The 27,405-nt window shown below is 41.0% G+C and overlaps 1 protein-coding gene across 1 annotated transcript in view; it reads right to left on the reverse strand.

The window, feature by feature from the left end:
* GOLGB1 (golgin B1) overlaps positions 69 to 27,405 on the reverse strand; it is an 80,000-nt gene continuing 52,663 nt past the window's right edge. The window contains 8 exon segments of the mRNA XM_005675002.3: positions 69 to 1,478; positions 1,738 to 1,843; positions 4,657 to 4,791; positions 5,237 to 5,334; positions 6,213 to 6,368; positions 9,440 to 9,577; positions 9,764 to 9,926; positions 19,835 to 20,013. Coding sequence (XP_005675059.2) covers positions 1,344 to 1,478; positions 1,738 to 1,843; positions 4,657 to 4,791; positions 5,237 to 5,334; positions 6,213 to 6,368; positions 9,440 to 9,577; positions 9,764 to 9,926; positions 19,835 to 20,013 — 1,110 coding nt within the window. The 3' untranslated portion in view covers positions 69 to 1,343.

Genomic DNA, 27,405 nt, shown 5'->3' on the forward strand with positions numbered 1-27,405 from the left:
TTCCTCCCCTCAGCAAACACATATACGTAACCTCCTCTGTATACATAGATTCACACACCGCCACAATATTTCATTCTGAAAATAATTTTATTATTTTACAGTTGTTCAGGAAAGTTCCTGGGTTGCTGTGACCGTGATTTAGTCACCACAGAACAAAGGATTAGAGCAGATCAGCGTGTCCACCAGTTCTCTCTCCTCTCTGGGTAGTGAGAGCAGGCAGGGGACATGTGCAAAAGGAGAAAATAACCAATCGGTAAGGGTTGGGGCCGGGGAATAGGCACAAACGGAATTCAAACCTGGCTGTCATTCTCAGGCTTGGATTTAAATATTTTGTCTTCTCTATAGTCTCCCTCTATTTTCTTCAGCTTCCTGTTACCACAGAGGGCAGATGACACACAGAGAAGCTGGAGTTAAGTGTCACCAACTGCAAAGCAGCTTTGGACTTCAGGAGACTAGGAGTGGTGGTCACACCAGTCCGATCTCCCTGGCTAGGAGTCAATGCCTCACCTAGGGCTGGTTCCCAGTGTACCGTCTTAGGGGTTCCCAGTGTATTATCTTAGGGCCCACACTGGAGGCTTATCCAGATAACACAGGAATGATGAGTATTGAATTCCACTGTCCATAGCCAGCTCCTCTTGCCTTTCAGTGAAAGGAAAGGCACAGGCCACTTCATACCTCAGTACATATGTGATGATCGACGGATATGCAGTGAGATCCTCACCGTACAGTCCAGGACCATGAGTCTCACTCCAAGTATGTCTGAACAGACAGGGAAGGAGATGCTGTCCTCCTCTGTGATCCAACAGCTAACACCCCTGGGGAGTCCTTCCACTCTGACTCTATTTTGCCAGAGACCTAATTAGATATCCTGTGAGGTAATGTTCCCTGGAACATTCCCCCTGCCATGTTTATGGCAGGTCCACGTCCTCTCTGAAGTGGGAGAAAATATAAGGTACATGAGGGAAAGAAAGTATCAATCAGAATGATACTGGACTTCCGGTTATTAGGTTTATTGGAACCATCTTCCTGGCTGAAAGACATTCCTCAGCATCTTTCACAGGACCATAAAATATCAGGGCCCTGCAAAACCTGAACAAATATTGGGCTCAATAACCATTGCAGAAGTGTCAGGCCCTGGGCAGTAGGAGAAAGCAGAATCACTGGCCCCTACAGCTCTAACCTGTGCTCATATTCACCTCTGTTTTTACAGGCACTTTCTGTGGAGAATTGGAGAAGAGGACCTGTAAGTGGGAAGACTGTTCCACTGGAATTGATGGTTTTGATGTTAGAGGTGAGGGAATTTCAAGTTCTGGGGCGAGTGGTCCAAAGGGTGAGAACTAGGCTTATAGATGGCCTGTGAGACATAGAACAAGTAGGACATGAACCATCAGAAAGTAGACGGCTGCCAGCAGGGGCACCCTTGTCCGGGAGTGACAGAGCGAACGCAGGACCCGCTTCCATCCAGCACCACTTCGGGTCTGAAAAGAAAATGTGGAAGTCAGAGAGCTTCACCCTAGAGAGATCTGTCCTGTTTCCTTCTCCAACCACTGCAGAGAAGAGGTATCCTGAGAGGAAAGCTCCTTGGGGCCAGCAGCGTGGTACATCCCAATAGTTTCCTTCAGCCTTCCATACCCTTCCAGTCTCAGGCCCATGTTCCTTCTCCTTGACCCCTTGCCCTCAACACAGCCAGCCCGTCTGATAGCACAGTGCCCTCTCTTCACCCTTCTCCCTTCTTACCCTCCGACAACTGCTGCTTGTAAGGTCTATTAACAGCGCCTGCTCCTGGGAACCGCAGGAGCCAATGATAGGAGACCGGGCAGAGTCCCATTCACCATGCTCCAACCTGAATTGAGGAAAAAAAAAAAAAAAGAGGCATTGGTTCAAGGCATGAGAGGCTGATCAGGTGAAATCACCCTGGACATCTTGCCATGGGATGCAGTGTAAGGGACTTGCAGCTCTCATGGCCCCGTCCCCATGCAAGGAGTGAAAGGGTAGACAGGTTTTTCAGTAGCAGTAGAGATGGTAATAATTACCAAGAATTGACTGCCTACTGTGTATCAGATGCTGGATCAGGTGCTTTACCTACATTTAATCCTCAGGTTTAATGTTGGTGTTATTATCTTCAAAGTGAGGGAAAAAGTACTTGTCCACAATGGTACATCCAGTAAGATGTAAAACCATAATTCAAAACTCAGCTGTGTCTCTAAACCTCGTGCTCTTTTTTTCCTGCTACGCCACACCTGGCTCAGAAAACTCTTAATTTTTTCCCCTGTTTATTAAAATCTAATAGGCAAAAGAATTCAAGAAAGATTTTTGTGGGTTTTTACAATTAAACTGAACTGCAGCCTCTATTGCTTTCTGTTTCATTTTTTGCTAATTTGCTTATGTATTTAATACTGGAACTTCTCCATTTAATGAAGAAGCTGTTTTTATCCACTCAATGGTTTCTCTTAAAAACAAGAATTGACCCTTAGAATGGGAGAAATTAATAGCAAATGAAACATTTGACGAAGAATTAATTTCCAAAATATACAAGCAGCTCATACAACTCAATACCAGAAAAACAAACAACCTAATCAAAAAGTGGGAAAAAGACATAAACAGACATTTCTCCAAGGAGGACATAGAGATGGCAAATAAACACATGAAAAGATGCTCAACATCACTCATTATTAGAGAAATTCAAATCAAAACTATAATGAGGTATCATCTCACACCAGTCAGAATGGCCCTCATCAAAAAGTCTACAACCAATAAGTGCTGGAGAGGGTGTGGAGAAAAGGGAATGCTCTTGCATTGTTAGTGGGGAATGTAAATTGATACAGCCACTATGGAAAACTGTATGGAGATCCTTAAAAAATTAGGTATAAAATCACCATATGACCCAGCAATCCCACTCCTAGGCATATACCCCAAGGAAACCAAAATTAATAGAGAAACATGTATCCCACTGTTCACTGCAGCACTATTTATAATAGCTAGAACATGGAAGCAACCTAGAGGTCCATTGACGGATGAATGGATAAGGAAGTTGTGGTACATATACACAATAGATTATTACTCAGCCATAAAAAGGAATACATTTCAGTTAGTTCTAATGAGGTAGATACCTAGAACCTATTATACAGAGTGAAGTGAGTCAGAAAGAGAAAGATAAATACCATATTCTAACACATATATATGGAATCTAGAAAAATGGTACGGAGGAATTTATTTACAGTGCAACAGTGGAGAAACACATAGAGACTAGACTTATGGACATGGGGAGAGGGCAGGAGAGGGTGAGATGTATGGAGAGAGCAACATGGAAACTTAGATTGCCATATATAAAATATATAGCCAACAGGAATTTGCTGTATGGCTCAGGAAACTCAAACAGAGGCTCTCTATCAACCTAGAGGGGTGTGATGAGGAGGAGATGGGAGGGAGTTTCAAAGGGAGGGGATATATGTATACCTATGGCTGATTCATGTTGACATTTGACAGAAAACAGCAAAATTCTGTAAAGCAATTATCCTTCAAAAAAAAACCAACAAAAACCCACAAGAATTGTATCCAAGGGGCTGCAAGTAACACAAGCACACACTTGATCAAGCATTTGCCTAGACGGATGCACTTAATTGTGTAGGGAGGCTGGAACTCTACTCCTGATGTTTCCTCCACATGAAGGGAAGTTGATTAGCCTAAAACTCCTGCATTCTCTTTACAGGGACCACACTTTTCTCAGGAGTGAAGGAACACTTTAATCTGATTTGTGAGCCTGGAAAGAGAAACTCAATGTGCCCAGCCTAGCTCCACCCTGCCTGTTCTCCTCATGAGAGCCTGACTGGCTGCACAGGACCCCTTCTGTGCCTGTTCCTCCATAAGATAAGCTTTTTAGGGGCAGCCTTGATGCAGACAGCATGGTCTGGTACCACGCAGGTCAGTCTGTCACTGTCTGTAGGCTAGGCTGAGTAAAGGGTGAGAGGTTTGTAAGCATTGGTGAGCTGCTTTTAAATGGCAAGTCCACTGAGTTTCATAGGCACTGTGGACTGTGTGTCAGGTGCTAACAGGACAACAGCAGTGCCAGGTCTGGGGAGGCAGCGCTCGATCAGCTGCCTCGATTTCCATTCTGCATCAGGGCCAAAGAGGGAATTGTGGATGGGCTGAGCTTGGATTACCATGGTTTGTCTTGAGCCTACTCTTGCTATAGCACCCATCTCAGGATGAGAACTAAATCCTATTTATTCCCAAGTCTGGCCATGAAATGCACACAAGTACAATCAAAAAGGGCTTCTCTGGTAGCTCAGCTGTAGAGAATCCACCTGCAATGCAGGAGACCCTAGTTCGACCCCTGGGTTGGGAAGATCCCCTAAAGAAGGGATAAGCTACCCACTCCAGTATTCTTGGGCTTCCCTGGGGGCTCAGATGGTAAATAATCCACCTGCAATGTGGAAGAAGTGGGTCTGATCCCTGGGTTGGGAAGATCCCCTGGAGGAGGGCATGGCAATCCACTCTAGTATTCTTGCCTGGAGAATCCCCATGGACAGAGGAGCCTGGTGGGCTACAGTCCACAGGTTTACAAAGAGTCAGACATGACTGAGCAACTAAGCACACACACACAGAGAATCAGAAAGGGTCAGAAATGAAGAAAGGCTGTGTCCTTCAGTCTGTTACCGCCTGATCTGCTCCTCGGCCATGGAGAGGGCAGCCTCAGCAGCCACTCTTTGGTCTCGTTCTTCTTCCAGCAGTTTTCTCAATTCGTTCACCTCCTGTTTAGTGTTGCAGAGCTGCTTCTGGGCTTCAGAAAAGCTTCAGGACAAAAGGAAAACAACAGCATCACTAGATGCAGGACAGAGTTGCTGATACAGGGATTTGAAGTCTTCCTAAGGTTATAAAGCATGGACATTTATAGAAGGCTGTACAAACACAATGAGTATTTTAAAAGAATGCCTGTCTACAGATTAAATAAAGCTGCAGGAAATGCCATAAGAGATTTTAGGGACTTCTCAATATCTCTCATGTGAACATCATAATCTTAGTAAGATATGTGTGTGTAGGGAGGGTCTGTTTCACAAACTACTCACACACAATTTGTAATAATAACTGTTACTTTATAATCCTCACATTAATCCTGTGAGGCCAGTAAGAAAAGAAGACACATTAAATCCATACAATGGACTCCCATTCTAACTAGATGACCACCCAAGTGCTGTCTACACAGCGCACACTCCAGGGTTGAGAGCTGCTCCCCCACCTTAGCTGTGGCTCGCTCAGTTCTTCAGCATCTCCTTTCCTGTGGCAGCCATTCTTTTCCTGGGGAGCTCCTGGAGCAACATCTATATTTAGTGGCCCCTGGAAGAAGAATAAGTTTAGTAATTCAGGGATGAAACCACTCAAGAAACCGTGCTTAGGCAAAATGAGAACTTGCTCAGGCATTGGAGAAAAAAGAGAAATCCTGGAGAGGAATACCTCTGTTATCACTCTCTTCAAGTTCAGATTTAGAAGTAAGAATCTTCTGCTCTAATAGATTAATCTCCTACATAAAATTCATTAGATTTTCCTCCAGATTCTCATTCTTGAGTCTCTCCTCTCAAAAGTTTCAAGGCCTGTCACTGAATCCCACTTTCTTCTAGTGGAGACCCATCTGCTTTCCAGAAACCACTCTGGTCCCTGCCTGATTCAGCCTCTCCTCCCCTCTCCTCTCCTTTTCCTGCCATGTCCTATTCCCCTCCACGCTCATTCCCATTCTTCATCGACTTCAACAACCTCTCCTCTCCGCTGGTGTCAACAACTCTGCCAATTTTGTTTCTTAGGACCAAATCTTCCTACAGCTTTCCTATTACTTGAAGGAAAAAGCCTTGCAAAAGCCCCAGTCATCACTGTTTACCACTCACTTTTTTATTTCTCTCCCACCACCTCACTCAATGGACATGAGTTTGAGTAAGCTCCAGGAGTTGGTGATGAACAGGGAAGCCTGGTGTGCTGCAGTCCATGGGGTCACAGAGTCGGACACGACTGAGTGACTGAACTGAACTGAATGTCACTGATGATCTTTTTCCTTCTAATCTGTTCACTCTTCAGTTTTTCTTGGACCTTGTTCCTCACTCCTCTCCTCACTGTTTCCATCACACCTATTTAATCTTCAGCCTGAAGACATCAGCCTTTTCGACGCTGTGCTTTATGCTTTATCATCCGTGCTCAATTTCCCAACACTTTCCCCAGCCCCTCACCTTCTCACTCACAGCTTGCAGCTCTTGAATCTGCTTCTCCAGGACTGCACAGTGATTGAAAAGGTCACTGTAGTGCTGCTGGTTCTCACGGAGACTCTGACTGGTGTCACAGAGCTGAATAGAAAGGGTATTTTTCTCTTCCAGCAGTTGAGAGAACTGAAATAGGAGAGACGATAAGCACTAGCCCACAGGACTGTTTCACTAGGAGGAGGCAGTGTGCATGCTCAGTCATATCTGACTCTTTACAACCCTGTAGTCCACCAGGCTCCCTGTCCATGGGATTTTTCAGGCAAGAATACTGGAGCAGGTTGCCATTTCCTCCTCCAGGGGATCTTCCTGATCCAGGGATCGAATCGGCATCTCCTGCATCCTGCACTGGCAGGAAGACTCTTTACCACTGAGCCACCTGGGAAGCCCCACAATCAGGTAGAGATATAAACAAAGTCTGAGCATCCATGGAAAGAATTAGGGTGGCGGCTTGGAGAGGAGACATTCTATGGTGACGGCCCATCTGCCACTACCCATGCTAGAGCCCACTGAGCAGTGCTCCTAGTTAGCTATGGACTCCATGAGGGGTCAGTGTGTATCCTCAATACTAAGCATATGGCTAGGCGCACAGAAGGTAGATAATAGTTATTTGTTTGCTGAATGATGAATAAGTGAATGATCGACCCTAGGGCTGGAGATGTTCTGATTCTTGAACAGAAGTTTTACACCACTAAAATATTTACATGAAAAATGTTTCAGTTGCTATTCACTGCAGTTTCAAGTACCATCCTAGAAGACAAATGCCCAGAGTGACTCACAGTCTAATCTTCAGGAAAGCAAATATAACAAGGTTGAGATGGGATCTAGTTTATAGAAAGAGGAGGTGTTAAGAGCTATGAAGGGCAGAACTTTTGGGAAACAACTGAGTAGGCTGAAAGAGGAACTGGGTAGGATCTGGAGTCTCCCCACCATAGCACCCCCTGAAAACTCCCAGAAAACGCCCCCAACAAAGGGTCTGTAAGTTTACCAATTCATTGTGACCAACTAACCTACTTTAAGCAACAGTTAGAACTGGACATAGAACAACAGACTGGTTCCAAATAGGAACAGGAGTACATTGAGGCTGTATATTGTCACCCTACTTATTTAACTTATATGCAGAGTACATCATGAGAAACGCTGGGCTGGAAGAAGCACAAGCTGGGATCAAGATTGCCGGGAGAAATATCAATCACCTCAGATATGCAGATGACACCACCCTTATGGCAGAAAGTGAAGAGGAACTAAAAAGCCTCTTGATGAGAGTGAAAAAGTTGGCTTAAAGCTCAACATTCAGGAAACGAAGATCATAGCATCTAGTCCCATCACTTCATGGCAAATAGATGGGGAAACAGTGGAAACAGTGACAGAGTTTATTTTTGGGGGCTCCAAAATCACTGCAGATGGTGACTGCAGCCATGAAATTAAAAGACGCTTACTCCTTGGAAGAAAAGTTATGACCAACCTAGATAGCATATTCAAAAGCAGAGACATTACTTTGCCAACAAAGGTCTGTCTAGTCAAGGCTATGGTTTTTCCAGTGGTCATGTATGGATGTGAGAGTTGGACTGTGAAGAAAGCTGAGCGCCGAAGAATGGATGCTTTTGAAACGTGGTGTTGGAGAAGACTCTTGAGAGTCTCTTGGACTGCAAGGAGATCCAACCAGTCCATTCTGAAGGAGATCAACCCTGGGGTTTCTTTGGAGGGAATGATGCTGAAGCTGAAACTCCAGTACTTTGGCCACCTCATGCGAAGAGCTGACTCACTGGAAAAGACTCTGATGCTGGGAGGGATTGGGGGCAGGAGGAGAAGGGGAAGACAGGATGAGATGGCTGGATGGCATCACGGACTCGATGGACCTGAGTCTGAGTGAACTCCGCGAGTTGGTGATGGACAGGGAGGACTGGCGTGCTGCGATTCATGGGGTTGCAAAGTGTTGGACACGACTGAGCAACTGAACTGAACTGAACTGAACCTACTTTAAAAAATGCAAATTTTAAATGCAAATTTTTTTAACTCTGCCAGGGTTAACAGTTTTATCAGTCTCCAATACTTCAATGTTAGTTGAATTTAACAACATTTAATCAGTGCCTTCTACACAAACCAGGCACTGTGTTTTCCATGTACATTACCATCTTTATCCCAGACTGACCTGCTGCTAACACTTGGGGCAAATTACTTAGTATCTCTGGGGCTTAATTTCCTCATCTGTGTACAGCCTATTGATCTTTACCATTTTTGGATCACAGATCCCTTGGTGAATGCCTGAGTTTTTGTGATGAGAAACTTACACACACAAATACATCATTTTGTGTATAATTTATATTGATAGCCCTCCTCCAAAGCTAATTTCTGGATCCCAGTCTAAATGATCACTCAAATTTCTCCTGGCACTAACATAAACTACCTAGCTGGGTTCCTCTGAAGGCGGCAGAACCAGGTGAGGTGCTGCCAGAGAATAATCTGACTAGTCAGAGACAACAGGAGTATAATGATTCATAAGATGGTGAGGGAAGGGAAGCAGGTGATGAAGGAAGAGAAGCCAAAGAATGGATGCGGGGAGAAGACAAATATGAGAAGGCACTGAGAATAATTTTCTTTTTTCTGCCTTGGCCTTTGCTCTAGGGACCTGATGGCAAAGCAGCTCTTCCCATAGCAAGAGGTCCATCTACTCCAGCATGCTTCCTAGAGTGTCTAGAGCGGCCAGCCTGGGGTTCAGGAAAAAGCAAATTGGCTTCTTTAATTCCACAACATTAGATACACAGTGAGGAAGTTTACAAATGGAGTAGAATGAAAAGCAAACCCCTCACCTCTATCGCTTTGTCTAATCACATATGCAAGCCTCCTTCCTGAGACTCTTCCCTGCCACACACTAGTGAGAAATACTGAGGAGCTTGCTGGAGAATTTGTGAGGAGTTATGGGGAGATGATGTTGGCTAGGAAGCCTTCCTAAAGGAGTTGGCTTTTATCATTCTTATTGAATGGGCTTCTCCAAATCACTCCCAAGGGCTCTGCAAAGGCGAGGAAAAAGAAATGGCCCTGTGTCTGGTGCTTTAGGGTGAGGGATCCAGGCTCTGAGAAAGGTAAAACTTCTGTCTTCTAATAGAGCTAGAGCCTAAGCTTAAACAGCTTCTACTTACCTTCTTGCTTCTAGTCATGGAAACAAGAAATTGAACTTCAGGCTAGCAGGGAACACATACCTTGCTGTTCAGTTGCTGAATTCTTAACTCCTTTTGGTGAATTTCTTTTAAGCTGTCATTGAGCTGAGTCCTAAGATGCTCTGTCTCATAAACTAGGCTTTGTGATCCATTGAGGGAAACTGATGTCTCTGGGGATGCCTGCCAGGATATAAACACTGGTGAAACTCTCTCCTAACATTGTGCATACTTAAATCCTTCCCTCCAGAAACCCTGCCCACCTCTCAGGAAGTCATCAGATGGCTTGCCTAATAGTGGCAGATGAGCACTTAGCTTGCAGGAAGCTGACGTTTCCTCCAAGCAGCGATCAGTGCTGGAATTACTCACCTGTCTTTGGTACTGCGCTCTGTGGGTCTCAGTCTGTGAGGAAGATCTCAGTTCCCTCACAAGGCTCTGCAGATGGCTGAGCTGCTGATCTTTATCTGCGATAGCTATAAGGTACTGCTCCTTCATTCTCCTCTCTTGCATTTCCCAGGAATTCTTCTCCATCCTAGAGAAAATATGAAATAGGCATAGGCAAAAATGTACTTGTGAGACAAAGATGAATAAGTACGTATTCAAAACATGTAATGGGATGTAGAGATGTAGTTGAGAATACATAACCATAGCAAGATTTTTGTTATAAATAGAATTGTGCAGCAAGAGGATGAAGAGGAACTTAAAAGAGAACTGTAACTGGCAGGACTGGGGAAGATTTCACAGAAAAGCAGGTATTTGATCTGAACCCTGAACAATGAGTCAGGTTTCCATAATGCAAAAGGATTTCAGGTTGAGAATAGAACAAGAATGAATACAGTGTTTTGGAACCGTTGTAGTACATAGTGTGGAGAGTGGATAGAGCAAGCAATGAAGGTGAAGAGGAAAGAAGTCAGACCCTGTGGGGCACTGAACACCGTACTGAATAAAACTTAACTCTGTAAGCAATGGCAAACCACTGTAATTCTTAGAACAACATCAGGGTTATGAGGATGCCACTGTAGAGTTTGAAGGAGCTGGGTTCAAATGCTGGCTCTGTTCTACACTAGGCATGAGACCCTGAGTAAAAGTTACTTAATCTCTCTGAGCCTCACTGGTGAAATGGGAATAAATGATCTATTCCTTAGAATTATTGTGATGATTTAATGAGATACTATATGTCACGTACCAAACATAGGTGAGTAATTCCAACGCTGATTGCTGTTCAGAGGTGATCACTACCCAGGAAGGATCAGCTTCCTGTAAGCTACATGTCCATCTGCCACTATTAGGCAAACCATTTGATGACTTCCTGTGAGGAGGGCAGGGTTTCTGGAGGGAAGGATTTAAATAGAAACTGCTGCTATTTATTTATCCCCTGAATTTGACCAAGAGGGAAGCTTCTATTTGATTCCAGTTAATTTTCTGCAGAACTAGCAAGACTGCCTCTGTGCCAAATTCTTTAGTTCTACTTCTCGCTACACTATGCCTGAAAAAAAAGGGGTTGTAATCAAATTTGTGCAGCATCTCTTCACTTTGACTAGTCTCTGTTTTTCCCAATAATACAAGGCTTTGTTTGAACTACATCAGACTTTTCTGTCTTTTTCTCTAGAAGCAAGGTAAAATGGTCCTTTCTTTTCTAAAGGATATAAACCTATTATGAGAGAATCCTGCTGTGTCAAAAGGTGACTTGCATTACACTCAGATTTTTTTTTCAAAAGGCAGAACAATAAAACTTAGAAACTAAAATAAAATTTTATTACAAGGCCACTATATGGAAAAGGCACAGAAAATCCTCTAATACACTTTCTCCGATATTTGTCTGTGAAAAATGAGAGAGAATAAGAAAGGAGGAGTATAAGAGTGAGAATGCACAAAAAAGATCACAGACCTTTTACAAAGCTTCAAATAGCCTTTTTTTTTTTTGAAAGATGGACAAGTAGTTACAGTCTGGAGAGACCCTCAATGGAGAATAGGAGCTAAGGAACAAGTCTGATTACTTGAGAGAACAGCCATAAAAGGGCTATACCTCATTACCCCTTAAGTAAGACAGCACAGGAACCAGAGCAGAAAACCAGTAAAGTAGAAGAGAAAGGTTATTGCATAAATCCAGGCTCTTCTGATTAGACAACCCCAGTGCCAGAGAAATCTGAATGAGATGTTCCAGCGTTTTCATATTTGGAAAGCTCGTTTCTCAAAAGTAATTCAAGAGCAAGACAGGGATCCTGTTTTAAAAATATACTGGTCCTAAAGTCAGTGAATCAAATCTGTGTCTCCACGTCTTCTTCCTTCTAAAGCTGAAGTAAAATGGCTTCCTTTCCTTCTTATAATTTACTCACAGCCACTTGATAGTTTTTCTTTCCTTCAAAACTGCTTAAATGTGGAAGGTAAAGAGAGAAAGGCTAACAGAATGGTGAAAAAGGAGAAACTAAAGGAAGAAAAAAAAAATCAATAGACCAGAAGTCTTTCTTTCTCCCTCTTTTTCTCTTCCCTGGGACTTCTTTGGAGGGAATGCTGAAGCTGAAACTCCAGTACTTTGGCCACCTCATGCGAAGAGTTGACTCTTTGGAAAAGACTGATGCTGGGAGGGATTGGGGGCAAGAGGAGAAGGGGATGACAGAGGATGAAATGGCTAGATGGCATCACTGACTTGATGGACATGAGTCTGAGTGAACTCTGGGAGTTGGTGATGGACAGGGAGGCCCGGCGTGCTGCGATTCATGGGGTCGCAAAGAGTCGGATACGACTGACTGAACTGAACCGAACTGAAGGGTCAACTTCATTAGGAAAGTCTTCTTTCAGAATCTCTGTCACAAAGTTTCATGAGGAACAAGTGGCTGCAAAAAACAAGCCTTTAGAACCATGCACCTCTTCTTTGGTTTATACTAGCAACTTGACACAGTCTTCTTTTAGTTCTGTTCAGTTTAGTCCAGTCGCTCAGTCATGCCTGACTCTTTGCGACCCCATGAATCACAGCACGCCAGGCCTCCCTGTCCATCACCAACTCCTGGAGCCCACCCAAACTCATGTCCACTAAGTTGGTGATGCCAACCACCTCATCCTCTGTCGTCCCCTTCTCCTGCTGCCTTCAATCTTTCCCAGCATCAGGGTCATTTCAAATGAGTCAGCTCTTCACATCAGGTGGCCAAAGTATTAGAGTTTCAGCTTCAACATCAGACCTTCCAATGAACACTCAGGGCTGAGCCCTCAGCTTTCTTCACCGTCCAACTCTCACATCCATACATGACTATCAGAAAAAACAATAGACTTGACTAGACGGACCTTTGTCAGAAAAGTAATGTCTCTGCTTTTGAATATGCTATCTAGGTTGGTCATAACTTTCCTTCCAAGGAGTAAGCGTCTTTTAATTTCATGGCTGCAGTCACCATCTGCAGTGATTTTGGAGCCCCAAAAAATAAACTCTGTCACTGTTTCCACTGTTTCCCCATCTATTTGCCATGAAGTGATAGGACCAGATGCCATGATCTTCTTTTTCTGAATGTTGAGCTTTAAGCCAACTTTTTCACTCTCCTCTTTCACTTTCATCAAGAGGCTCTTTAGTTCCTCTTCACTTTCTGCCATAAGGGTGGTGTCATCTGCATATCTGAGGTTATTGATATTTCTCCCAGCAATCTTGATTCCAGCTTGTGTTTCTTCCAGCCCAGCATTTCTCATGATGTACTTTGCATATAAGTTAAATAAGCAGGGTGACAATATACAGCCTCAATGTACTCCTTTTCCTATTTGGAACCAGTCTGTTGTTCCATGTCCAGTTTTAACTGTTGCTTCCTGACCGGCATACAGATTTCTCAAGAGGCAGGTCAGGTGGTCTGGTATTCCAATCTCTTTCAGAATTTTCCACAGTTTATTATGATCCCAAAGTCAAAAACTTTGGCATAGTGAATAAAGCAGAAATAGATGTTTTTCTGGAATTTTCTTGCTTTTTTGATGATCCAGAGGATGTTGGCAGTTTGATCTCTGGTTCCTCTGCCTTTTCTAAAACCAGATTGAACATCTGGAAGTTCACGGTTCACATATTACTAAAATCTGGCTTGGAAAATTTTGAGCATTACTTTACTAGCATGTGAGATGAGTGTAATTGTGCGGTAGTTTGAGCATTCTCTGGCATTGCCTTTCTTTGGGATTGGAATGAAAACTGACCTTTTCCAGTCCTGTGGCCACTGCTGAAAGTTTTCCAAATTTGCTGGCATATTGAGTGCAGCACTTTCAATGCATCATCTTTCAGGATTTGAAAGAGCTCAACTGGAATTCCATCACCTCCACTAGCTTTGTTCATAGTGATGCTTTCTAAGGCCCACTTGACTTCACATTCCAGCATGTCTGGCTCTATATGAGTGATCACACCATAGTGATTATCTGGGTCATGAAGATCTTTTTCGTACAGTTCTTCTGTCTATTCTTGCCACCTCTTCTTAATATCTTCTACTTCTGTTAGGTCCGTACCATTCTGTCCTTTATCGAGCCCATGTTTGCATGAAATGTTCCCTTGGTATCTCTAATTTTCTTGAAGAGATCTCTAGTCTTTCCCATTCTATTGTTTCCCTCTATTTCTTTGCATTGATTGCTGAGAAAGTCTTTCTTACCTCTTCTTGCTATTCTTTGGAACTCTGCATTTAGATGCTTATATCATTCCTTTTCTCTTTTGCTTTTCGCTTCTCTTCACGGCTATTTGTAAGGCCTCCTCAGACAGCCATTTTGGTTTTTTGCCTTATTTTTCCTGGGGATGATCTTGATCCTTGTCTCCTGTACAATGTCACAAACCTCCATCCATAGTTCATCAGGCACTCTGTCTATCAGATTAAATCTATTTGTCACTTACACTGTATAATCAAGGGATTTGATTTAGGTCATACCTGAATGGTTTAGTGGTTTTCCCTACTTTCTTCAATTTAAGTCTGAATTTGGCAATAAGGAGTTCATGATCTGAGCCACGGTCAGCTCCCATTCTTGTTTTTGCTGACTGTATAGAGGTCTCCATCTTTGGATGCAAAGAATATAATCAATTTGATTTCAGTGTTGGCCATCTGGTAATGCCCATGTGTAGAGGCTTCTCTTGTGTTGTTGGAAGACGGTGTTTGCTATCACCAGTGTGTTCTCTTGGCAAAACTCTATTAGCCTTTGCCCTGCTTCATTCTGTACTCCAAGGCCAAATTTGCCTATTACTCCAGGTGTTTCTTGACTTCCTATTTTTTCATTCCAGTCCCCTATAATGAAAAGGACATTTTTTGGGGGTGTTAGTTCTAAAAGGTCTTGTAGGTCTTCATAGAACCGTTCAACTTCAGCTTCTTCAGCATTACTGGTCGGGGAATAAACTTGGATTACTGTGATGTTGAATGGTTTGCCTTGGAAATGAACAGAGATCATCCTGTTGTTTTTGAGACTGCATCCAAGCACTGCATTTCGGACTCTCTTGTTGACTATGATGGCTACTCCATTTCTTGTAAGGATTCCTGCCCACAGTAGTAGATATAATGGTCATCTGAGTTAAATTCACCCATTCCAGTCCATTTTAGTTCACTGATTCCTTTTAGTTCTAGGTAATTTGGATATGGAGAAGGCAATGGCACCCCACTCCAGTACTCTTGCCTGGAAAATCCCACGGACGGAGGAGTCTGGTGAGCTGTAGTCCATGGGACATGACTGAGCAATTTCACTTTCACTTTTCACTTTCACGCATTGGAGAAGGAAATGGCAACCCACTCCAGTGTTCTTGCCTGGAGAATCCCAGGGACAGGGGAGCCTGGTGGGCTGCCGTCTATGGAGTCGCACAGAGTCGGACACGACTGAAGCAACTTAGCAGCAGCAGCAGCAATTTGGATATGATATGGGTGACATCAAGATGATGCTCCCTTGTGCTCCTGATCACCTTCGGAGGGCCCTAAATTCAGTGCTTGGCTTTAATGTGCATCTGAAGGAAGATGGTATCTTGATGATGAATTGAGATTATCAGGGAATAAGCTGGGGCAGCTATTCCCTGCAGGAAAAAAGGCATGAGGTTTAATGGAGTTATTCACCTTCCTTTTGGAGGTTCAATTACAGAATGAAGAAACAGGAGAAATTTGTATTCCCAGAGAGCAAAAATTCAGTTTTACCTTCTCTTCAATCATCTGTTGATTAAAAAAAGAAGTGTTCTTGTATCATTTGGGAAATTTGTCTACTCCACAGAGTAAGTCTGTTATATTTTCACTTATGAGAAAGTCTGTAAATACGTTGAATATGAAAATTTTTTCGATGTAATGTCACTCCATAACTTAAATGACCCAATTCAAAAAAGTGTTTTGTTCCATAAACTTTGCTTAAGGTTTATTTTGACACATCACATTAGTAAAGCATCTAGGATCTGTGAAGGAACAAATCTCTCATATTTATACATTAAGAGCTCTCTTAGCAGGACTTCCCTGGTGGTCCAGTGGTTAAGAATCCATCTTGCAATGCACAGGAAATAGGTTTGATCCCTGGCTGGGGAACTAAGATCCCATATGCTACAAGGCAAAGGACCTGATGCAGCCTAATCAATTAATTTTAAAAATGTCAAAGAGCTCTCCTAGGGATGTTACAATAATTATTTTTATTATACTGATATTTTTATTATACTGCCATCAGGGTAGCCCCTGTGTAAGCTGGATGGGACTCTAGACTCCACCTCATATTCCCTGTATTCACTTGCCTGTGCTGGCTCGGTAGCAGCAGGTAAGACAAAGCAGGTGGTGCTTGATCAGCAGCACTTTCTGACACAGAGATTCTCCTTTCAGTATCAAATCTTGAAAGCTTTGCCTCTGGTTTTACTAAGGTGCACTGCACCGTCTTACTGAACAGTAACAAAGTCCCAACAATGAGGCTGCAAGAACAGGACCTGTCTATATACTATTAAGCACTAATTCTTTACCGTTACTTTTTGGATCAAATCTGAGACACTGAATTAAATGAACCATCAAAAATAACAGTTCCTATCAGGAACTTGATGGTTCATTTAATTCAGTGTCTCAGATTTGATCCAAAAAGTAACGGTAAAGAATTAGTGCTTAACAGTATATAGACAGGTCATATTGGAGAAGGCAATGGCACCCCACTCTAGTACTCTTGCCTGGAAAATCCCATGGACAGAGGAACCTGGTGGGCTGCAGTCCATGGGGTCGCTAAGAGTTGGACATGACTGAGCAGCTTTACTTTCACTTTTCACTTTTATGCATTGGAGAAGGAAATGGCAACCCACTCCAGTGTTCTTGCCTGGAGAATCCCAGGGACAGGGGAGCCTGGTGGGCTGCCGTCTATGGGGTCGCACAGAGTCAGACATGACTGATGCAACTTAGTAGTAGTAGTAGTAGTAGTAATAGAACATATAGCATTGTTATTCATCTTTAAAAGAAAAGGGCTTAGATTTCTAGATCCAGACAAGATGGAGTAGATGCATTTTTCCTTATTCCTCCCACTGCATACATGTATGCTCAGTCATGTCTGACTCTTTCTGACCCCATGGACTGCAGCACACCAGGTTCCTCTTTCCCTGGGATTTTCCAACAAAGAAGACTGGAGTGGGTAGCCATTTCCTGTTCCAGGAGATCTTCCTGACCTGGAAATTAAACCCGAGTCTCTTGCGTCTCCTGCATTAGCAGGTGATTCTTTGCCACCACGCCACCTGGGAAAGCCCACATTTCTCCCACTAAGTATTGATAATAAACCCTCCTCCAGCAGTAAATTGGTAGTGTCCCCCTTTCCCTCTCAGCATGGTGTTAGTGGAAGCCTACTAAAGATTTAAAGAAGATTGATCATTAAAACTTACAAGACTCCAAAATGTTCAGGAACAACTGAAAATCACTCATCATACTAAAAAACAGGGAAATTACAATTTGATTGAGAAAACAAAATTAACAGATTACAAGACCCAAGATGACACAGATGTTGGAAACATAGATATAGAATTATAGAAGGATTTTAAAGTGGTCATCATATAAATGCTTCAAAAAGTAATAACTAACATACTGGAAATAAATAAAAACAGAGAAAGCCTCAGCAAAGAAACAGAAGATATAAAGAACACCTAAACGGAAATTTTAGAATGAAAAAATTTCAAAATATCCAAAATAAAAAGCTAACTCAATGGACTCAAGAGCAGAATAGAAGCGATGAAGGAAAAAAATATCAGTGAACCTGAAAATAGAACAATAACAATTATTGCATCTGAATAACGAGAAAGATAAGCAATAAACTGGTTTCATCAAAATTAAAAAGACCTTCTCAATGGAAATAATCAAAAATAAACTGGAAGAAAATATTTGCAAGTCACATATCTGACAAAACACTTGTATCTGGAATAAAAAACAAACAAAAAGGCTCTCAAAACTCAAGAGTAAAAATTAATGACACAATTAGAAAACAGAAAAAACACAAATATTTCATCAAAAAGGATATATAGATATCAAATAAGCACATAAAAAATGTTCAACATTAGTAGCCATTATGCAAATTAAAACCACAATGGAACAGCATTACATACCTATTAAAAACTAAAATACAGTTACAATATCAAATGCTGATGAAGATGCAGCATTGATATTGAAAATGGATCACTCATATATTGTAAAATAATACAGTCATTCTGGAATATAGTTTTGTAGCTCCTTTTAAAACTAAACATATTTATTATATGACCTAGCATGTACACTCCTGGGCAGTTATCTCAGAGAAATTAAAACTTACTGTCCATATGAAAGTCTATACACAAGTGTTTACAGCAGCTTTATTTATAGTAACTAAAAATTAGAAACAACACATGACCTTCAATGGATGAATGGTTAAAGCAGTACATTCATACCATGAAATACTGTTCATCAATAAAAAGACTGAAGTATTGATACATGCAAAGATGTTACAGATGTCAAGGGCATTATACCTAAGTAAAGCTAATTTCAAAAGGTTACATACTAAAAAATTCTCAGAATGAGACAAAATTATAAAGATGGAGAAACAGATGAGTGGTTGCCAGAAGTTACGGATGTGGAGATGGGAGGGAGAGGAAGAGTGACTGTAAACTAATAGCATGGACGTATCTGTGATGATGGGCCAGTTGTGTATCTTGTTGCAGTGGCGGCTACATGACTTCACATATATCATAAAGTTGCACAGAACTATACGCATACTTGAGTGAAAGTCTAATTGGTCAAATCTGCATAAGGTCTTTGAATCGTACCAATGATTATTTCCTGGTTTTGAAATCAAACTATAGTGATGTAAGATATTACCACTGGAGGAAACTGGATGAAGAGTACATGAAAGCTCTCTGTACTATTTTTTTTGCAACTCTCTACAAATCTATAATTATTTCATAATAATAAAAGAAAAAACTAAAAGGATCACAACAAACTGTGGAAAATTCTTAAGAAGATGGAAATACTAGACCACCTTACCTGTCTCTTAAAAAACCTGTATGCAGGTCAAGAAGCAACAGAACTGGACATGAAACAAGAGACTAGTTCAAAATTGGGAAAGGAGTATCACAAGGCTATATATTGTCACCCTGTTTATTTAACTCATATGCAGAGTACATCATTTAAAATGCTAGGCTGTAGGATGAATCACAAGCTGGAACCAAGATTGCTGGGGAAAATATCAGCAATCTCAGATATGCTGATGATACCACTCTACTGGTAGAAACTGAAGAGGAACTAAGGAGCCTCTAGATAAGGATGAATGAGGAGAGCGAAAAAGCTGGCTTAAAGCTCAACATTCAAAAAACTAAGATCATGGCATCGGTCCCATCATTTCATGGCAAACAGAAGGGGGAGAAGTGGAAACAGTGACAGATTTTCTTTTCTTGGGCTCCAAAATCACTGTAGATGGTGACAGCAGCAATGAAATTAAAAGACGCTTACTCCTTAGAAGGAAAGCTGTGACAAACCTAGAAAGTGTATTCAAAAGCAGAGACATCACTTTGTCAACAAAGGTCTATATAGTCAAAGCTATGGTTTTTCCAGTAGTCCTGTGAGAGTTGGACCATAAAGAAAGCTGAGTGCCAAAGAATGATGCTTTTGAACTGTGGTGTTGGAGAAGACTCCTGAGAGTCCCTTGGACTGCAAGGAGATCAAACCAGTCAATCCTAAAGGAAATCAGTCCTGAGTATTCACTGGAAGGCGTGATGCTGAAGCTGAAGCTCCAATACTTTGGCCACCTGATGTGAAGAGCCAACTCACTGGAAAAGATCCTAATGCTGGGAAAGACTGAGGGCAGGAGAAGAGGGCAGCGGAAGATGAGATAGTTAGATGGCATTACCAACTCAATGGACATGAGTTTGAGCAAAGTCTGGGAGATAGTGGACAGAGAAGCCTGGCATGCTACAGTCGGGGGTCACAAAGAGTCAGACATGACTTCACAACTGAACAACAATGAACAACAAGAGAAAGGGTTAAAAAGCAGAGATTACTATACCTGAGCTGATGCAGCTCATGCTGCCAGGAGAGGTTTTCCTGCTTTAGCTCTTCTTGCATAATCTGAAATGTTTTTGTCTTATCTTGATATTCCTGAAGTTGAGCCTTTAGCGGACGTAACTCAGTGATTTCTTGGTTAATCTGTAAATATTGCTGCTGCAGATTCTTCAACTCCTTCAGCTTTAACCAAAAGGAAAGTAAAAGGGTGATTTATCACATTTCATCCACTTAGCTAGCTCCCTGCTAAGTCAGTCAACATCACAATAGACTACTAACACCTAACAATCCACTGACATAATTGCAGCATGAATCCCTAATGTAGTGAAATACATGCAGCCAGGCTGGTGGGAATCTCCCCATGGAGTGGCCATGAAGGCGCTGACAACTACTGCAACTTCAATGCCAGTCCCCTGGTCCTGAGGTCCTAAGCTGGTTCTAGATTTAAAACCCTGGAGATGGGATAGACAATAGACTTACAGCTGCTTGGGGGTGGTAATTCCCTAAGATAAGAAGTATAAAGATAGCTGGCTTTCTATTTAACCATGTGCCCTGGCTAGGCTTCTAAACTCTGGTTCATGAATATCAACCTTAATTCTACCATAGCTGATGTTGATTATAAAGAAGGCAGTGATGCCCAGGCCCAGTGCTTAAGAACAGTCAGAATTTGGAGTCAGCTATCCTGCCAACATAGTGGGCATGTTTCAAATACTTTTTAAGCCTTAATTTCCTTCACCTATAAAATGAAGATAATTATAGTACCTCTTATAAAGATTATGAGAATTTGACAAGAAAATTAACATATAAAAGTCAGTGGCGGTGTTGATGATGATGAACTTGCCTTTAATTAACAAACCTGCCTATCTATTACATTCCAGACATATCTTCTAACTCTTTACCCCCAATATTCATTAAAAGCTTGGCAGTAAGAAATAATGTGAGGATGTCAGGGCAAAGAGGAGGGCCCTAAACACATATCTCTTTCACCCATCTAGAAATATCACTAAAGCTACAATAAAGGTATTTTATAAGCATAAAACACAAGAACAGAACAAGAGAGGAGTCAGTAGCAATGAAAATAATTTTGGAAGCTAAAAAGTAGATGTATAAATGGTAACTGACTTAACAGATCTGGGAATGGCAAGTCTTAAGATGGCAGTAGGGAAAGTCAAGAACCAACAGAACTTACTTGGCAGACTCTTCAAAAGGCTTAGGAATTAACAGCACCAGGTACTTTCTAGAAAAGATGGTGATGGGAGTAGCGAGGAGGTGATAGCTGAAATAAGGAGGATCAGATGAAAGATGCTTAAGAATAATAACATCCCTAAAAACACTCCCGATTTCACATTTTTTTGTTACTCTGACAGACAACTAGAATTTTATCTTTTAGAGAAGGTTGAAGGAGTGTCTCTGGACTATGGAACAGTTGAAGGTAAAGGTACTGCTCCAGCACCAGGGTGATCAAGTGAATGTATGCTTTCTGAATATTAGAAGACTTTCTCATACTCAGCTTGAAGAGTTCTGGCACAGAGGCCTTACATCCATGCAGGAAATGGAGAAGTCTTCTTTGGAAAATCTGACTAACCCAAGACGAACTAAAGATATCAACATGGGGACTGCCCTCAAAAAGCTCAGCAAGATAACCATGAGCTGAAACTCACAGTTGGTAAGTCCCACCCACAAGCATTTTTTAGACTCTACTTTTGAACATGAAGAATAAACCACTGATTAACCCTTTCCTGAAGAACAGCTAACATTAGGCAGGGATAAAAAGAAACTGAAAGAAAAGTAATTCAGAAGAGATTAACAGAAGAAAGCATGTCATGTACTCAAAGATTTAAGAGAATATTGGAAATCAGAAGCATTACAGCAGAAATTTTAAAACTATAAAGAAAAACTCAAGAGAAAATTTCAAAGAACAAAACTGCCCCTAATCTGCTTGGAGAGATAAATTAAGAACATCTATCCATGAGACCAAAAAAAAAAAAAAATCCTTAGAAATCAGGAACATGATAACAAATATGAAAACTTCAATACAGGATTGGTAAGACAGAGGTGAGAAAAATCTTCCCAAAACAAAACAAAAATAGAAAAGGTAAGAAAATTATAGAACCAACCCAGAAGGCCCTACACCTAAATAACAGGATTTTCACAGGGGGAAAAAAGGTAGAGAAAAAGGACAAGGAAAAGTAGTGAAACAGAATTCAAAGGAATTTCTCAAAATTGATGAACATGACTTCTTAGATTCAAAGGACTAGACAGAATGGTGAATAAAAATAGACTCACACCAAAACACATTATTGTGAAACATCAGAACATACTGGACTGAAAGATTCTATATACAGTTGACCATTGAACAACACAAAGGTGAGTTGAAAATCCATGTGTACTTTACTGTCAGCCCCTCGTATATGCGGTTCTTCTATATCTGCTGTTTCACATCCACAGAGTCAATCAACTGTTGATCCTAGAGTACTGTAGTATTTATTACTGAAGAAAAACCATGTATAAGTGAATCCATGCATTTTAAAGCCATGTTGTTCAATGTCCAACTGTATTTCCAGAGAGAGAGAGAGGGACATGAGGGAGGGAGAGAATGCAGAGATAGAACTAGATAAACAGAGAGAGAACTAGATCACATAAAAAGGATCAAGACTCAGAATCTCTGGACTCCTGAACCACAATGTAAGCTAAAGGGGAATTGAACAATGTCTTCACAGTTTTGAAGAGAAATCATTTTCAGCCTAGAATTCTGTGTTCCACCAAACCATTGGAAATGATTAGACATTTACCTCCCCTGTATCTTTTCTCGGAGAGTTACTGATTTATTCCAACAAAATGATGGCACAAAACCAAGATAAGGAAAACACAGAATATAAGAAACAGGAGATTTAACACAGAAGAGAACAGGAGGGAGATATTCTAGAAAGAAAATTATGTCCTAGAAATAATATAGGGCAACTGACTCACATAAGAGCAAAAAAGAGACTTCAAGAGAATTTTCTTCCTGAGGACAAAACATACAGTAAAATAAACATCTTGAAAAATGTGGAATCTCCACACTGTGCTCCATAGTGGCTGTACTAGTTTGCATTCCCACCAACAGTGTAAGAGGGTTCCCTTTTCTCCACACCTTCTCTAGCATTTATTGCTTGTAGACTTTTGGATAGCATCCATTCTGACTGCTGTGAAATGGTACCTCATTGTGGTCTTGATTTGAATTTCTCTGATAATGAGTGATGTTGAGCATCTTTTCATGTGTTTGTTAGCCATCTGTATGTCTTCTTTGGAGAAATGTCTATTTAGTTCTTTGGCCCATTTTTTGATTGGGTCATTTATTTTTCTGGATTTATGATCCAGCAATCCCACTACTGGGCATACACACCGAGGAAATCAGAATTGAAAGAGACATCACAGCACTGTTTATAATAGCCAGGACATGGAAGCAAACTAGATGTCCATCAGCAGACGAATGGATAAGAAAGCTGTAGTACATATACACAATGGAGTATTACTCAGTCATTAAAAAGAATATATTTGAATCAGTTCTAATGAGGTGGATGAAACTGGAGCTGATTATATAGTGAAGTAAGCCAGAAAGAAAAACACCAATACAGTATACTAACACATATATATGGAATTTAGAAAGATGGTAATGATAACCCTGTATGTGAGATAGCAAAAGAGACACAGATGTAAAGAACAGACTTTTGGACTCTGTGGGAGAGGAAGAGGGTGGGATGATTTGGGAGAATGGCATTGAAAGATGTATAATGTCATGTAAGAAACGAATCGCTAGCCTAGGTTTGATACAGGATACAGGATGCTTGGGGCTGGTGCACTGGGATGACCCAGAGAGATGATGTGGGGAGGGTGGTGGGAGGGGGGTTCAGGGTTGGGAACTCATGTACACCTGTGGTGGATTCATGTCAATGTATAGCAAAACCAATACAGTGTTGTAAAGTAAAAAAATAAAAAAATAAAAGAAAAAGAAAAATGTGGATAAATGACAGTAAATCTGGGGTTAAATTACATTGATAAGTACAAAGAAAACTCAGTAACAACAACACAGTTATTCATTCCAGGAAAAACAAAGGTGACAAGGAAAATAAAAGTAATACATAGGTTGGGAGGTGCTTGTGCCCAATTGTATCAGACTCTTTGCAACTCCAGTATTGCAACCGGAATACTGGAGCAGGTTTTTTCTTCTCCAGAGGATCTTCCCAACCCAGGGATCAAACCCATGTCTCCTGCATTGCGGGCAGATTCTTTACCCGCTGAGCCACTGGGGAAGTCCCTCACATCCCCTGCTTCTCTTGAACTGGCAGGTGGACTCTTTACCACTGAGCCAGATGGGAAGCCCCTCATATCTTTAAATGCTGCCTCAAATCATTTTCAGACTGAAGTGCACATACAAACAAAAAGGCACCTCTAGAGATCTGCACTCCATCCTTTAGGCAGGAACTGCCCAAGTGCTTCATTTGATTAACGGAATGTCCTAAGGAAGTTTGGGTGATGAAAACCCTAAAATGTTTCCAGAGTCGTCTGTTACGCCCTAGCAGAATCCCCTGGGTTATTAACTCCTTGCCACTTAGACCCTCAGACTTTATTTGGGAAACTTCCCTTTAACTATGGAAAGAAGAGGACCAAAGTAACCTGAGCTCCTTTCAAACTGAGCTCCTCCCTTAGGTGGTCTTGAGAGAGAGGAAGCCTAGTCTAGGCAGAGGTGACAATTTGCTGGCCTGGGCTGAATATTTAAACTGACAGTGATTGAAATGTTATCATACATGCAGCCAGTGGCTGAGACACTAGAAATTTCAATGCTCATGAGACAGAGTGAGAACAAGATGCGTGGAAAAGAAGAGTCGATGGAGTTAATAACACATTCAGTAAGCATGCAGAAGGGCCTCAGCAGACTGGCAGGGCCTGAATGCAATATCACTGAGTCGGACTGTCAGGCCTTCATGTGATTTATAACCCTGCTTAGGCTTTATGATTCAGTCATGGCAGATGTAAAAGCCTCTGTCTCAAAAGTTTCTATAATCTCCCTACATTCCAATTTCACAAAATAGAGAAAACAGTGTTTTCAGTAACAACCACACTGACAGAGAATATCCACCGCAATTATTGATTATCTACCATATGATTAACTACCCTTCTGCTAAAAACCATGTGAAATACAAACAAGTATAAGATATGACATTTACCAGGAGCTTGAAATTTAAATGGTGCAATAAAAAAATACAAAGGTATAGAAATTTTACACACACAAACACACACACCCATATATATCAAGACAACATGGGACAAAGGAAAAGAGAAGCACGAGGGAAGTACAGACAGAAGGTCATAGACAATCAAGTGATCTGGAAATGTGACCAGAGGATCTAAGCTCTGGAGCAACCTTTAAAGAGTAGGAATATTTGCCCACAAAAGGAAAATGAGAGGACATTTTTGTTCAGAGGATGGTAATGTGGGTAAGTAGACCAGTTTGTGGGTGAGCAGATCAGATGGCTGACTTTAAGACAAAGAGTAGGGAAGCAATAAAAGGGGACATTGCAAAGACAGGCAGGCACAAACCACTGGGTCTTAAAACCAAACCAAGAGGTTTGAATCCTAAGAATATTTTAGAGATAGAATAACTTTTAAAGGTTACTGAACAATGCAGTAATAAGAGAGTAGTTTCAGAAAAATGTATTCAGCAATGGAGGGGTGACAACTGGGAGCACCAACATTATAACCATTTAAGGGTAAAGTGTTAAAAATTTATCCTAAGGTGTTGATGATGGAAAGGAAAAAAGAAATATTTGAGGCACACTATGAATAAAGAAATGATAGACCCTAGATAGGCTCAATGTAGGAATACAGCCAATATTTTGTTACAATTGTAAATCAAAAGTAACCTTTAAGAATTGTACAAAAATTTTTAAAAAAGAAATGACAGACTTTGATGATTAAATGAAATAAAATAATAGACAGTTATGAGCCTTAGGAAGCAGAAGAACATTACTATATATGGAAATTTAAAAATGCTGGCTTTATAGCACATGTAACTATAGTCAATATCTTGTAATAACCTATAATGAAAAATAATCTCAAAAATAATGTATGTGTATACATATAAATAAATCACCTTACTGTGCACCTAAAACATTGTAAGTCAACTGTACTTCAATAAATATATATATATATTAAGAAAAAAACAAATAAATAAAAAATGCTTTGGCTTGTAAATACCCAGCAGACAAAAAGGTATTAATAGAACAGGGGTTAAGAGATAGAAAGTTTAGTCCCTCGTATTTACAAAAGCTAAAAATAGTAAAGCAACTCACTGAATAAAACATAGCTAATTCAGAATCTATCCTAACAGCTTTCAGGAAAAAGATTTTGACCTAGAAGATAATCAACACCTGGATAAATCAGCAGTCCCCAACATTTTGGCACCAGGGACCAGTTTCATGGAAGACACTTTTCCACGACTGGGGGCGGGGTGGAATGGGGATGGTTTGGGGATGATTCAAGCACATTACATTTATTGTGCACTTTTTTTCTAATCTCATGCCACTGCTAACCTGACAGGAGATACTGGTCTGCACCTGGAGGCTGGGGACCTCTGCTATAAATTATATGTGAGGTGTATACAGTCCTGAAGAAAACTTTTTGCATTTGCATTCTGAAAACGATGACAAAAGGTTAAGCTCCTAGAACAAAGTCAGCTAAATTGAAACGATTTTAAAAATAAAAATAAATATGCCTAAATTGTATTAATGTCAAAATTGTAGCTGAAAAGGGAGGCTTTGTTCAGATTACAAAAGGGAAAAAAGATTGTCTATAAATATTCAGTATTAAATGTAATATGAATGAACACATTACCTACCAAGAAAAAAAAATCTGCATAAGACTTTACAGTTTAGGAGAAATGATTTCTTCCCCCTGGGCTAATGGTGGCTTAGATGGTAAAGCATCTGCCCGCAATGCGGGAGACCTGGGTTTGATCCCAGGGTTGGAAAGATCCCCTGGAGAAGGAAATGGCAACCCACTCCAGTACTCCTGCCTTGAAAATCCCACGGATGGAGGAGCCTGGTAGGCTACAGTCCATGGGGTCGCAGAGAGTCGGACATGACTGAGCAACTTCACTTTCACTTTCAATCTTAAAAACTAGAATTTTCATATTCTGGATTTAAAGATAGAAAATTTAGACTTTTGAAGCTCAATTTATTTCCCATTTGAGTATATGGCCTAGACAGAGTTAAGAAACTGTCATGAAAGTGAAAAGAATAATGTCACAAAGTAGAATCCTGATAGCCTGGCTGGGCTCATACAGTTCTAGTTTTGCCTCTAAATTTTGATAATCTGCAAGTTTTCAGGAAAAAAAAAAAAAAAGACCTGGATTAAACTATGGGATCCTCCTAAAAGCAGTAAAAATTTAACACTGGAGATCTTATCTTTCTCTAAGATTAAAAAAAAAAAGTTGGCTATATAAAGGGAAGTGGGAAAATGATTCAGTCTGCAAATAAAGCTTTACTAAATAGTCATGTAAAATTATTTAAATTAATCCCTTTTAGATTTAACTTT

The sequence above is a fragment of the Capra hircus genome, chromosome 1 (genome assembly GCF_001704415.2).
Source record: "Capra hircus breed San Clemente chromosome 1, ASM170441v1, whole genome shotgun sequence".
Classification (NCBI taxonomy): domain Eukaryota; kingdom Metazoa; phylum Chordata; class Mammalia; order Artiodactyla; family Bovidae; genus Capra; species Capra hircus.